This window comes from Equus quagga, chromosome 7 (genome assembly GCF_021613505.1).
Source record: "Equus quagga isolate Etosha38 chromosome 7, UCLA_HA_Equagga_1.0, whole genome shotgun sequence".
Taxonomy (NCBI): domain Eukaryota; kingdom Metazoa; phylum Chordata; class Mammalia; order Perissodactyla; family Equidae; genus Equus; species Equus quagga.
Window position 1 is genome coordinate 15,726,584 of NC_060273.1, and position 12,591 is coordinate 15,739,174.

Genomic DNA, 12,591 nt, shown 5'->3' on the forward strand with positions numbered 1-12,591 from the left:
ATATTCAGTTTACAAGTGCTCTTTTGTTGTGTGAATTTTTAGAATTGAATCTTGCTCTTTTCAAGGATGCAATATTTTATCTAAGGATATTGATAGTTTTTTGTTATGTAAAGTTTTCTTCTCCCCTATAGTCTGTTTCCTCCAAGATGCTTTGTTCTGTTGGTTTAATGTCTTTCATATGAAATACTTCCCTTAGTATGGGTCTTTGGCCAGCTGTTCAAGTTTAAGAATGGGGCTCTAATAAGTTGTCTGGGAATTTCTGCGGGTGTGGGCAGGGCTTGGTGGCTGGGGCCTTCCCTGTGAGGTACTCCAGCCAGCCTGTTTCATTAGGGGGAAGTACCTTTAAGTCTTTTATCTTGGGCTGGTCAGATTCTCTAGGGATTTCTCCAAGCATCTGTCAAAGTCAAGCTTCCAGTGCCTGGCAGCACAGGGTCAAAAGGTGGCTAGTGGAGACTCTGTATCCTATATGGAAACTTCCACCTACCCCTCCCTCCAGTAGAATAGCTTCTCTCTACTGTGCCTGGTGCCCCAGGCTTCTGCAGGGTGATGGAGAGGCGGCTGGCTGGCTACACATGGGAGCTGAGCAGGTCTAGCGGTCTGATGCAGTCAGTCTTTCAACTGACCCTACCATTTCAGCCCCATTTCATTCCCCCTTCAAGAGGTTCCTAATGTCAATTCTTCAGCCTTTTGGGGGTTCTTAGATTTCTCCACTGCTTACTTAGAATCCACCCTTCTTGGGTCCACTAATTGAATTACAGTCTACCTGCTTGCCAGCATCCAAAATTTTGTTGCTGTTGACACCTCTTCCTCTTCATCCTCATGGGTTCATGCCATTAACAAAATCTCTTTCCTGTCATTTTAGCGGGGATTTATGAGCAAATGGACCTAAATACATGTATTCAGCCTACGATGCACAGTCATGCTACATTCAACTTTCTTAAAAATAAAAAACCATTAGCTTGAAACCAAATGATCATACCAGTAACCAAGATTTTCTTCAGCTTTGGATCACAAAGCATCTTTTTTCATTTTTTTTCTTTAAAGATTGGCACCTGAGCTAACATCTGTTGCCAATCTTCTTTTTTCTTCTTCTCCCCAAAGCCCCCCAGTACATAATTGTATATTCTAGTTGCAGGTCCTTCTGGCTCTGCTATGTGGGACGCCACCTCAGCATAGCGCAAAGCATCTGTAACATGCATTATCTTCTTTGAAGGTGATGACAACTCTGTAATGGTAAAGATTATTCTGTTTTATAGATGAGAAAAGTCAAGAAAAAGAGAGATTCACATACTTTATCTAAAGGAAATGGACAACATACGGGCCAAACCTGGAAGGCTTTTTTTTATCACAATTTATTAGAAATGTTAAAAATCAGGAGACCTTGCATTAAACAATCCAACTTTCAGCAGCTCTTGAAAAATCAGAAAACAGGGCAACATGGGGCCCACCCCCCATGGAGACAATCATTCGGAGCTGAATCTTGGCTGCCTCTTTCAGATGTGGCCTTAGCCCTCCAATTTACCTCCGGCGCCAGCCAACTACCTCACTCATTTGTTACCAGGAGACATTTGACTTTGTGACCAGAAAGAAAGAAACCACTTTATTTGGGAAGACAAAATGGAACTTAATACATATGTAAAAATAAATCTGTAACACAAGCCACTTCTCTGGGTCCCACCCTATTCCACCTTGTCTAGGCTAAATGGTTACCTCAGAGACTTAGAAACACGAGTCACAGACACAAATCCATGCAGAGTAGATGCATATTTTGTCTCCTTTCTCCCACACAAGCTGCATATATTTGTGTAAACATTTGTTGATTTGTAAAATGTGTCTAGTACTGCAAACAGATGCGCTGGGATGAAAAGAAAGAAGTCACTAAAATAGCTACAAGGGTAGTTTACATGGCTTAGTTCATCCAGGTTGCATCTGATGATAAATTCCCACAATGCCTCAGGTAAGGAACAAGGATGGTCAGAAGCACTGGAGTTTGGGACTATTTTTTCTTTTTCCATGCATAAAGCCCGTTTTTGTTTTTTTTTAACCTATAGCAAAACTGAAAACATTAAACTCTAGTTTAACTTTAAATTTTATTCCCAGGATCTGTAAATAACAGCACCTCTCAAACCCGAGCTCCAGTTTAGCCACTAACTGGCAGTGTCATTGTGAAAGAGTCTACCGTTCAGAACCTCAATTTCTCCACCTGTCATTGAAAGTATCAGATTATACCCCTGACTCGCCTAAGTTCCAGGACCTTCACCTGCTTCTCGCACTTGAAGACAGTCTCTGAGGGCTTCCCAGTTAGGCTGCAATGTCCTGGGGCTTTTTTGTTGTTGTTTTGCATACCCAGTATTTGTGGAAAAAGAAGATGCCCTAACCAGCTTTAGAAGGCATAAAACTAGGTTTTGAACATGGGATAAGTTCTCTGGCTGGTTCAGAAGGATCTCAACATCTTGTAGATCATTTTACTCTCAATGGTCCTTAAAGCAGCATTTGCTTAGCTATATATCCAGGCCATCCCAGCCCCCTGGAGGAGAAGGGGACCACCTGCTGACATTAAGGCTATGTGGGTGGGTTGGGGGGTGGGGCACGGAATTGCAGGGGTAATGGTTCAAGCCAATCATTAACTGGTTGGAGGAACCAGAGCCACAAAGAGTGAGTGCAGTGACTAGGGCTGGCCCCCCATTTGTTCACGCATTTATTGAGCGCCTACTCTGTGCCAAGGCACTGTGTATTTGAGCCCTGGAGGCCGAAAAACTGACACAGCTCTTGCCCTCAGGGCTTAATACAGTAGCTTTCAGTCAAGGATGAGAGCAGGACTCAGCAACTCCAGCCCAGGCAGGCTGTTTAGGTAAGTAAAGTTTTACTGGAACACCAGCCACATTCAGTCTTTAGGTATTGTTCACGATGCTTCTGCAGTACAACAGCAGGGCGGAACAGCTGCAACAGAGAACATACGGCTCGCAAAGTTTGAAATACTTACTATCTGGCTCTTTACAAAAGAGTTGCCATCCCTGTGTTAGAGATAAGCATTGATGTATAACTAAGAAATGAGACAGGTGGTAAGGGAACCTAAATTATTTGTACAATAAAATCTCAGAGAGAGAGGAGGCTGGCTGAATTAACAATAACAAAAAAAGCATGAATTATTTGAGGCTGATTCCTTTGGATAGATAAGTCACAATCAAGTTGCTCCCAACTGACATCTAACATACCCACAAAAAACACAAGCCAACCACCTGATCTGGTGCCAATGTAAAAAGAGCGATCAGTTCCAACTTCTAAAGGAAACTGGCTGTTTCCTTTAGAGTCCCTATACAAAAATGAGGGATACTGTCATTTATAGGCGGTCTAAAGGATTTTTAAAGGGTACTTTTGACTGTGCTTGATTTTTCCTTTAGGGCACACTCTGAACTTTGGAACCTAATGCTGGCACAGGTTTATGACTCCACAGCACCTAACACTAGCGTGTTGAAGGATCTGTTTTAATGAACACATAAGAGTGGTTTGTATGTTACACTCTGCTTTTTCATGTTTTGATTTTTAAACAAAGAAAGAGAGGCTGCATTAGCACTTGCGGTTGATCAAAGCAGTCTGTTTTCTCTGCTATTTGAAACACCAACTGAAGTCACACTGATATTAAATCTGAATTCCTTTTAAAGGGAAAGCTCATTAAATACAGATAGCCATAGCCTGGCCCTAGGGAAACTACTGGAATTAATGAGTGTTTATAGTTCTTGCCCTCTCATTCTCAGACAGCTTCGACATATCCCAAGGGACTGCTGCTGAAAACATCCTGCTGCAAATTACAAGAAAATCAGCCTAGCTTCAAGCGGAAAATACCAAGGGGGGAGAGGTGGGGGGTGCCCTGTGGAACGGATTCTACACAAAAACATCAGATGCTAAGAAAACACGGAGGAATACTGTGTGCAAGGGGTACTTCAGTCACATTGTGGATGCTGCCACTGAGGTGCAGAGTACACGTCTGCTTGGAGGAAAGGCTCCAACATATCAAGCCCCTGTCCTGTTACACGGACAAGTTGTGAGGTGCACCCACTTCCACACTAGCTGATGGAGGACTTAGAGGTAGTAAATGTGTGCATACGAAAATCAAACCTGTTTTGTGAAGCCCACTGTAGAAAGCATGCTCAAAAACAGAATTCGGCTGTATTCCAGAAAATCAGCTCCATTTCAGGAAGGAAATTTAAAAGATGAGCAAACAGTCAGCGTGCGGGCCCTCCCCTAGGGCAGAAGGGGGCCTGGGTACTACACAATCTCACATCCACAGAATAGCGCCATGCACACTTCCAAACGCTCTGAGAAAGCAGCCTGTGCACTAAGTCATCGCACTACACCCATGGAAAGCTAATGTGCGGCTCTACCTTCCCAGCCCTGGCTCAGGAAACACAGGCCCTATGGGCCTAAGATTTCAGTCCAGCCTGGAAAGGCCAGTGGGCAAGGCCCTAAGGTTTTCCATCCAGAGCAGAAAAGCACTTTCTTACATCTCATGATAACACAAAACAAGAACCTCAGAACGATATGTTGGTTAATTAGGCTGCATTTTCAATCCCCACTTCCCCAAAATGCTGCCCTAGGGGACAGCAGTAGAGTCTCTGCTGGTAGCAAAGATATTTTAAAGAGTGGAAAAAAAGGAAATACAAAAATTGATTTACAATACACTAAAAATACTTGCCCTTCCTCCCCTCCAAAAAAACCCTAAATAAGTAAATAAGTCTTTTTTCTCCTCCCTCCTAGCCCTTTTGCTTGGGACTGGCCAGCAGGGCTTTTCCCAGCAAGTTATTCCTCCATCTGGGCCCAGGCCTCCTCCGCCTTCTGATAGTACTGGTTGGCCAGCCGGCCCTTCATGGCTGCCATCGCTGCCTCGGCTGCCTGGGTGTACAAGTCGCCTGAAAGAGAGCAAAGTAGGGTACAAAGAGGTGAACCATCTGTTGTTTTCGCCCCCACTCCCATCCCTGGGAACAGCATCCTGAGGTTTCTTAAGGACCCAAACTACTCCCCATACCTTCTCCTTCCACATGGCTGGGGTGGGGCTCTGGGTGGGCATGTGATTCAAGCCTAGCCAATCAAAGTACTCCCCATTTCCTACCAGGCCTCAGGGATTGGTCCAGATTTAGGCATAGCCAATCAGAGTAAGCCATCTCAATGAGTGCAGTGATTGTTTTAGAGGTGGGTGGATGATTCTATTTGAGCCAATGAGAATCAGGCTAAGGACTTTTGCAGGACTAACTGGGGATGTATGAAAGTGGAAGAAAGAAAATAGAAGAAATAAAGATTATATAGCCTCATGTCAGTTCTGGATAGGTTTTGCCACCAAATGAATTTATGCAAAACATATAAAAATACTTGGTTTTCAAAGTTTTTTGGATTTAGAAATTTCAAGTATGGGATTATAGCTCCACATTATTATTTGCTTAATTTTTTTATACAATCTCAAAAAAAAACTCTTAAACTTAGGCTTATCCCATACCTGTGAAACCAGGAGGGCAGTATGTTTATTACGTAACAGAAAATAATATATATTTAACATGTACATCAACTGATGAATGGATAAACAAAATGTGGTACATCTGTACAATGGAATATTATTTGTCACTAAAAAGGAATGAAGTACTGATACATGCTACAACATGGATGAACCTTGAAAATATTATGCTAAATGAGAGAAGCCAGACACAAAAGGCCACATACTGTACGATTCCATTTATATAAAATGTCCAGAATAGGTAAATCCATAAAGACAGAAAATTGGTTGGGGATTGCCAGGCGTGGAGGGAGGCGGGAATAGGGATTCACTGCTAACAGGTACCGGATTTCTTTTTGGCATGATGGAAATGTTCTGGAATTAGATAGTGGTGACAGTGGCACAACATTGTGAATCCTACTAAAAACCACTGAACTGTACCCTTTAAAATGGTGAATTTTCTGTTATGAAAACGTCAATTCAATTTTCAAAATTGAAAGAAACCAAAATCCCCCAAACCCCTAATATATAACCAGTAAAACAAAAATGTTCATCTGAATACCAGCTCCATAAAGCCCCCTCCTGAGCCCACACTACATGGGTATCCAGCCTGGCAAAATATAGGGCCAGTATGAATGTTTCTCCCCACCAGTACTGAGAAGAGAGAATCAGCCTTGCATCTTGCCATAATTCCCATTGAGACAGGAATTATGACCCTCCCTGTCCAGTCCTGTCCCACTCCAGGGGCAGGTCTGCCAGGCCGTACCTGATCTCTGCGGGTCCTTCTCTAGCCCGCAGCCACCTGTGAACAGCATCTCAGCCTCCCTGGCCAGCAGCGTGTACCGGGGTTCGTCTTGCATCCCATCGTACTCACCGCCCTCATCACAATCTGTCGTCTCCAGGGCAGTGTTGTACCAGTGCAGGGCCTCCGGCCAGTTTTGGGACCTGGCCAGGATGTACAGAGGGAAAGAGGGAGGTTACCGCAGCAACAAGGCAGGAGGGAGGAGGGCCATCCAGCAGGAGGGGAAGTCAGAGATCCCAGTGGGGTCACCACCTTTGCTTCATGACCCATAGACCCCAATGTCACCACATGTAAGGGGCATCATTCACATTGTAGATTTATATATTATGACAGCAGTCAAGTAGCTTTCCCTAGCAAAATCGGTATATTACAACAATTTTCCAACAGATGAAAGTAAAGCATCTTGAGGAAGGGGGGCATTTTTCTACTTTGCACAAAATCACCCTATGGGCTAGCATTAGCAGTGGCTGGTATCCCAGTCAATCTGCCCTATGACGAGTAGGAGAGGAGGTGGGTAGGGACCCTTTGCCAAGGCCTCTAGAACCATCTGAGCTATTGGCAATCTTTTGTCCCCATCTTATGCACTGCCTGTGCTGGCCAGCTCGGGCTCTCCTCCTGCACAATGCAGGGCTTACCCTAAAAGACCTGGCTTCCCTCTTCTGGCTCCGCCCCTCTACCTTCAACTCTTTCTCTTACTGCAGCCAAACATATAGCCAAACCATCAAGGGCACACCCAGTTCCCAACCACATCTGAACACCACGAAATACAGAGCAAACAGGGCAGCACGCTCTTCCTCTCTGGGTGTACTAACTGCGTATCACCAAGCACGTGAGTAACTATTTACGGCACATCAGAACAGAGAGAGATGCAGATAAGAAGATCTGTGGATTTCATGAAACATTTCAGGAGCACCAGCTATAATATAATGGCTGTCCTCCCCCTGTTGCCCTACCTAACCTGGCTCTGCCCCCATCTTAGCTCCTGTTAACCTCCCTCTGTGCCAGACTTGCTGGACCACTTTCTAGTCTCCAAACATGCCAGCTCCTGTCTGCTCCTTGACCTTTGCACCTGCTGCTCCCTCTGCTTGGAATGTTCTTTCCACACCTGTCTCCTCATCCCTCCAACCTCAGCTCACACATCATCTCTTCCAAGACGCTGTCCTCAAGCACCCTATCTCTTAAAACCACCACAGTCTGTAATTCTCCTGTTTGCTTATTTGCTTGTTTATTATCACTAGAACGTAAGCCCCACGAAGGCAGGGACCTTGTCTGCTTTGTTTACGGCTGCAATCCCAGGGCCTGGCAAATGGCACAGCCTCACTAAACGCCTGCTGAATGAATAAACATAAAGAAGTGGCTGGCTGGGATGGTGCTCGGGAGATAACTTTAACACCATTTTATTTTATAAAAAAGGGTAATCATTTGAAAATTATCGGTGACACACCTAACAAACTAGGGTTTTAACAGTGGACTGGCAGCCACTAAAGTAGTTGATCTGACCCTTTCAGCTCTGACTCTCCTCTGTCTTAAAGGGCAAAGTAGAATTGCCCCAAAAGCATTAAATAGGAAAGAGGGGAGGGCCTAATCTCTCCCCCAACCCCTCCCAATTCTATACCCAGTAGTTGGGGTGCCCACCCTGCCTTGGAATTTCCAGTGACTTTTCCTTCCTCTATTAGATGGTAACTTCTGAGAAGGTCAAAACCCCTTGAATGCAAATTTGGGCCTGCATGGCCCAAATAGCTTTCCCATCGCAGGCCCTTAATTAATGCTCCCTGAATGGAAGAGGCTGGAGCTGCTTGGAATGAGGAAGAAGAATAAGAAAATGACTGCAGCAGAAGCTATAATAAAAATCTTGATAGATTTAACCGCATAAATATTAAAAACCAGGGTGTTCCTAAATCCAATAAACAATGGTTATTGTATGGCACATGTGCCATCTCCCGTTCCGCCATGACTATGGTAGCCATCTCTGAAAGAAAATTTTTCGAAAGAGAACTCCTATGCCAAAGCATTAATATTAAAGCCTTAATATATAAAAAATTCTTACAAATCAACAACAAAAAAATTATCATCTTCAATAAAAATGAAAAGTAGACAAAGGACATGAAGAAAAACCATAGAGCAAAGATTTTTTTAAGGACCTCAGATACAAATATTTAATGCCCAGCACCAGCTCCCTGCACTCATGCTGTGCTTTCCCTACTGACTCAATGGGAACCATATACACTGGCATTGATCTGACACAATTATGTCATGTCTTTTGTTTACCTCCCCTCCATGCCAGTATAGTTCTGACTCCACTAGGAAGTAGGCCAGTGGACAGTCCACTGGAGGAGAGGTGAGAAGACCTAAGTTTTGGCTCTGCCACTTACTAGCTATTTGACCATGGGTAAGTCCCTTCCCTTCTGAGAACTACAGTTTACTCATCCATGAAATGGGTCCCAAAATACCTGCTCTGTCAACGTCAAAAAGATGTGCTGATTTATCCAAACTACTGAGCCAGGCCCTGCACTAAGAAATGGGACTACAGAGATGCAGGAGATGCAATTCCTTGTGCCCAGTGAAATAAAATCACAGATATGAAAGTGTGGTCCAAGGGAGCATTACTATTACATAGTAGGTAACTGATAAAGCCTGGGGCTGCACGATATGTAATACAGGCAGGATGTCATGTATCCAGGCACTTTAGACCCTGAGAGCTTAATATGATACAGCCACAGTGCTGACTTTCTTTATTCTAAACCCAGTGAGAGGGAGATGAGACCTTGACCCAAAGAGGGGGAAACTGCCAGGCTGCTCCAACCCTGGAGGTTTAGACAATGAATGTACCCACCCTGCTCCCTTCCAGAAAGCCACAGGCTCCTGAGGACAACCGTAGGTGGCTGAGACCCAATGAGGGCCACAGAGGGTGAGCAATGGGTCCCATTACAGGTTCAAATCCCCCAGCGGCCCTCTGCGTCTGGATTTCTGGGATCTCCCTCAGGCCAAGCCAAGATACAGCTACCACTCTCCTCTCCTCCCACTACAGAAACCCGTCCTGGCATCTCAGCCCAAGGGGTAACTGAAAATGTGTTGGCACCTGCAGAGTCACAGCCTTCAGCAGCCTCAAAGCCACTCTGGAAAACTCCCACTAGGCCTGAGCTCACCCCTGGAGCTTGCTCCCTTCCCGTCCCCTCACTACTCAGAAGTGAAAAATGACAAAAATAAAAGTAGGAAGAGTAAATTAAACTCACCTATAATCTTAACATACAGGGACAACCACTCTGGACTTCATACTGCATATCCTTTCAGACCTGTTCTCAGGTAAATCTTGATATATCATGGCTAAGATGCTCGCCATTTATCTTATGCTTTATGTGCCAGGCAGAGTGGGAATTACAGGCATCATCTCATTTAACCCTCAAACAACAACCCTAGGATGCAGATTCTATAATTATTCCCATTTTACACAATGAAGAAACTGAAGCCAAGGAGGTAAAATAACTTGCCCCCGTTAGTGGGTTGGTACCAGGGGAGCCGAGCCTGGAACTTGGGTCTGGACTGATACTGGAGGGGAACCTCCCACCTGCAGCCCAGGGTCCCACCAGCTCCACCTGAGCGACAGCCACAGTACCTGTCTGGGCTAAGGTTCTGGCCAGTGTCAAAAGCCCGTGCCACCAGGATCATGGACTGTCTGTCACCAGCTTCAGCTGCCTTCAGTAGATAATTGAATCCTTTGGTTTTATTCTCTTCCGTCTCCTGTCAATACAAACCAAAGAGGGGGAGAGAAAAAGTAAACAAGGCTTGCACTGGAGGGGCTGCCAGGATCTCACTAATCAATCTTCTTCCCATTTCTTGGACTGTTTTGAGAGCCATGGGCTGGGGCTGCTGTAGAAATGCTCATCATGAGAAAGAGAAAAGGCCTGGTACCGTGTTGCAATGAGCTCCTTGGGGGTTTCCATCAGGCAGGGAGAAATGGAAGCTTAGCTCACTCACCTCTCTCTGCTCTGACTGCTCCAGAGAGCCACATCATCTCTTGCTTCCAACAGGGCTCCCTGCTTCCATTCTTTTTAACAGCTTTATTGAGATCTGATTCACATACCATATAATTCACCCATTTAAAGTATACAATTTAACGGGTTTTAGTATGTTTAAAGAATGTGTAACCATCACCATAATCAATTCCCTATTTTGATCAAGCCAAAAAGAAACCAAACACCATACTCCTTAACTGTCACCTCCCAACTGTCTTATCCCACCCAGCCTTAGGCAACCACTAATCTACTTTCTGTTTCTAGAGATTTCCCTATTCTGGACATTTTATATAAATTTAATCATACAATGTGGCCTCTTGTGACAGGCTTCTTTCTGAACTTAGTACAAAGTTTTCAAGGTTCATTCATGTTTTAGCATGTATCAGCACTTCATTCTTTTTATGGCCAGATAACATTTCACTGTATGGATATACCACATTTTATTTATCCATTCATCAGTTGATGGACATTGGGTTTGTTTCCACTTTTTGGCTATTATGAATAATGCTGCCATGAACATTTGTGTACAAGTTCTTGTGTGGATGTATGTTTTTATTCTCTTGGGTATATACCTAGGAGTGAAATTGCTGGGTCACATGTAACCCTATGTTTAACCTTTTGACGAGCTTCCCAACTATTTTCCACAGTGGCTGCACCACTATACTCTCCCACCAGCAGCGTACATTCTCATCTGCTTCCATTCTGCTCCCCCAAGATCCATCCCACAGAAGCAGCCAGAAAGATGCTTTTAAAACCTATGTCAGGTCACATTACTCTATCAAATCTGCTCCATAGTTTCCTATCTTACTCGGAGATAAATCCGAAACCTTCCTAACAGCCCATGAGGCCCTTCTTAACCTTCAGGCTTCAAGAAGTGTGGCAGGGACTACCAGTTGTTCCCCATATCCATTCTCTCCCACCATGTTTTTGCGGGCACATGGTTGACCAGCTAAAGACTACATTTCCCAGCCTGCCTTGCAGCCGGAAACTGTGTCTAAGACGAGAGGCCTAGCCAGCCACTCTTGATCACGTTTTCTCTCATATTTTCTCCCCAGCACTTTAGAACAATGCTTGGCACAGGAAGTGCTCAATAAAGGTTAGTTTTTTTAAAATCTGTTGGGAATATTTTCATTTGTTAATTATTATCTGTACTACATCCTTCCCGAACTAAAAAGTTTGCTGTCATGAATAGGAACCTAGAACAGTGCCCAGAGCATAGGGGATGCTCAGAAAGTGTGCTGGATGAATGTATGTCTTAGTGAGACGACAGAAAAAGGCCCAAAGAGTGGGGGCATTGGGGAAAGTGGGAGACGAGCTTTCTAGAGCACACAGCAACCTCTCAGAGCACGTAGGCATCATTTTCCTTGCTAAGTCATAAGCTTGGCTTGATTACAGCTCACTTCCTTCCTGCCCTGTCCTAAACACACTGCTCCATCCAACCACACTCCTGCTAGGGGAAGCTGCCAGAGTCTGTCCTCAAGAGAAAGGCCTTTGGGACGCCTGCAGACGAGCAGACTAAAATTGCTCCTGCTTCCCTTTAACAAAGGTGCCAGGATGCAGCTGGTGTAAAAAGCCTGAGATCACAAGGAGAGTTACCAGGGAGTCTCAGAGAGAGGAGATCTCCCCCAGTCTTGGCCCCCCATCACTCATCCTGGGCTCCGGCATTCCTTTATTCAGGCCTCGAACCCTCTGAGTGTGCTCTCTGTGCCAGGCTCTGTGGCAGATGCTGGGGGGACAGGCCCACTGCACTGGTTCACTGGAGCCAGTCTACAGGCTTGTGAGAAATGACTAAAATTTGCAGGAATTTTGCAAGCTGGTTGTAAAATACAGCCATTATTAAAAATTAAATTGCATAAACTTACAATTAAATGAAAGGTAACAAAACTCAAAGCTCATCACTTCCTAATTATTTTACTATTATCTATGCTCTTAGGGTTATTTATATCTATTGCAGGGCTTCTCAACCTGAGCACTACTGACATTTTGGACCAGATAATTCTGTGTTGTGGGGCTGTCCTGTGCATTGTGGGGCATTTGGCAGCATCCCTGACCTCTACCCACTAGACGCCAATTGCATCCCAGAGTTGTGACAACCAAAAATGTCTCCAGACATTGCCAAGTGTCCCATGGAGAAGGAGAGGGCAAAGCGACTGTTCGAGAACCACTGGTCCATTGAATCCATATGGTGGAAATACTATATAATGGTGTGCTACTGTGCATTTCTTCCCAACTCCACATTCAGTGATGTCATGTTTGTACCTTGCACTTGGCCTCAGGAGGAGCATTTACACCAC

General features: G+C 44.6%; 1 protein-coding gene across 2 annotated transcripts in view; it reads right to left on the reverse strand.

Moving 5' to 3' along the window:
- Window positions 1-1,273: 1,273 nt before the first annotated feature.
- Window positions 1,274-12,591, reverse strand: part of EEF2K (eukaryotic elongation factor 2 kinase) — a 59,493-nt gene continuing 48,175 nt past the window's right edge. For both annotated transcript variants that reach the window (XM_046665205.1, XM_046665206.1), the window contains 3 exons: window positions 9,898-10,022; window positions 6,249-6,427; window positions 1,274-4,907 (listed from right to left, as the gene is read on the reverse strand). In XM_046665205.1, coding sequence (XP_046521161.1) covers window positions 4,798-4,907; window positions 6,249-6,427; window positions 9,898-10,022 — 414 coding nt within the window. In that variant the 3' untranslated portion in view covers window positions 1,274-4,797. The remainder of the gene's footprint in view (window positions 4,908-6,248; window positions 6,428-9,897; window positions 10,023-12,591) is intronic.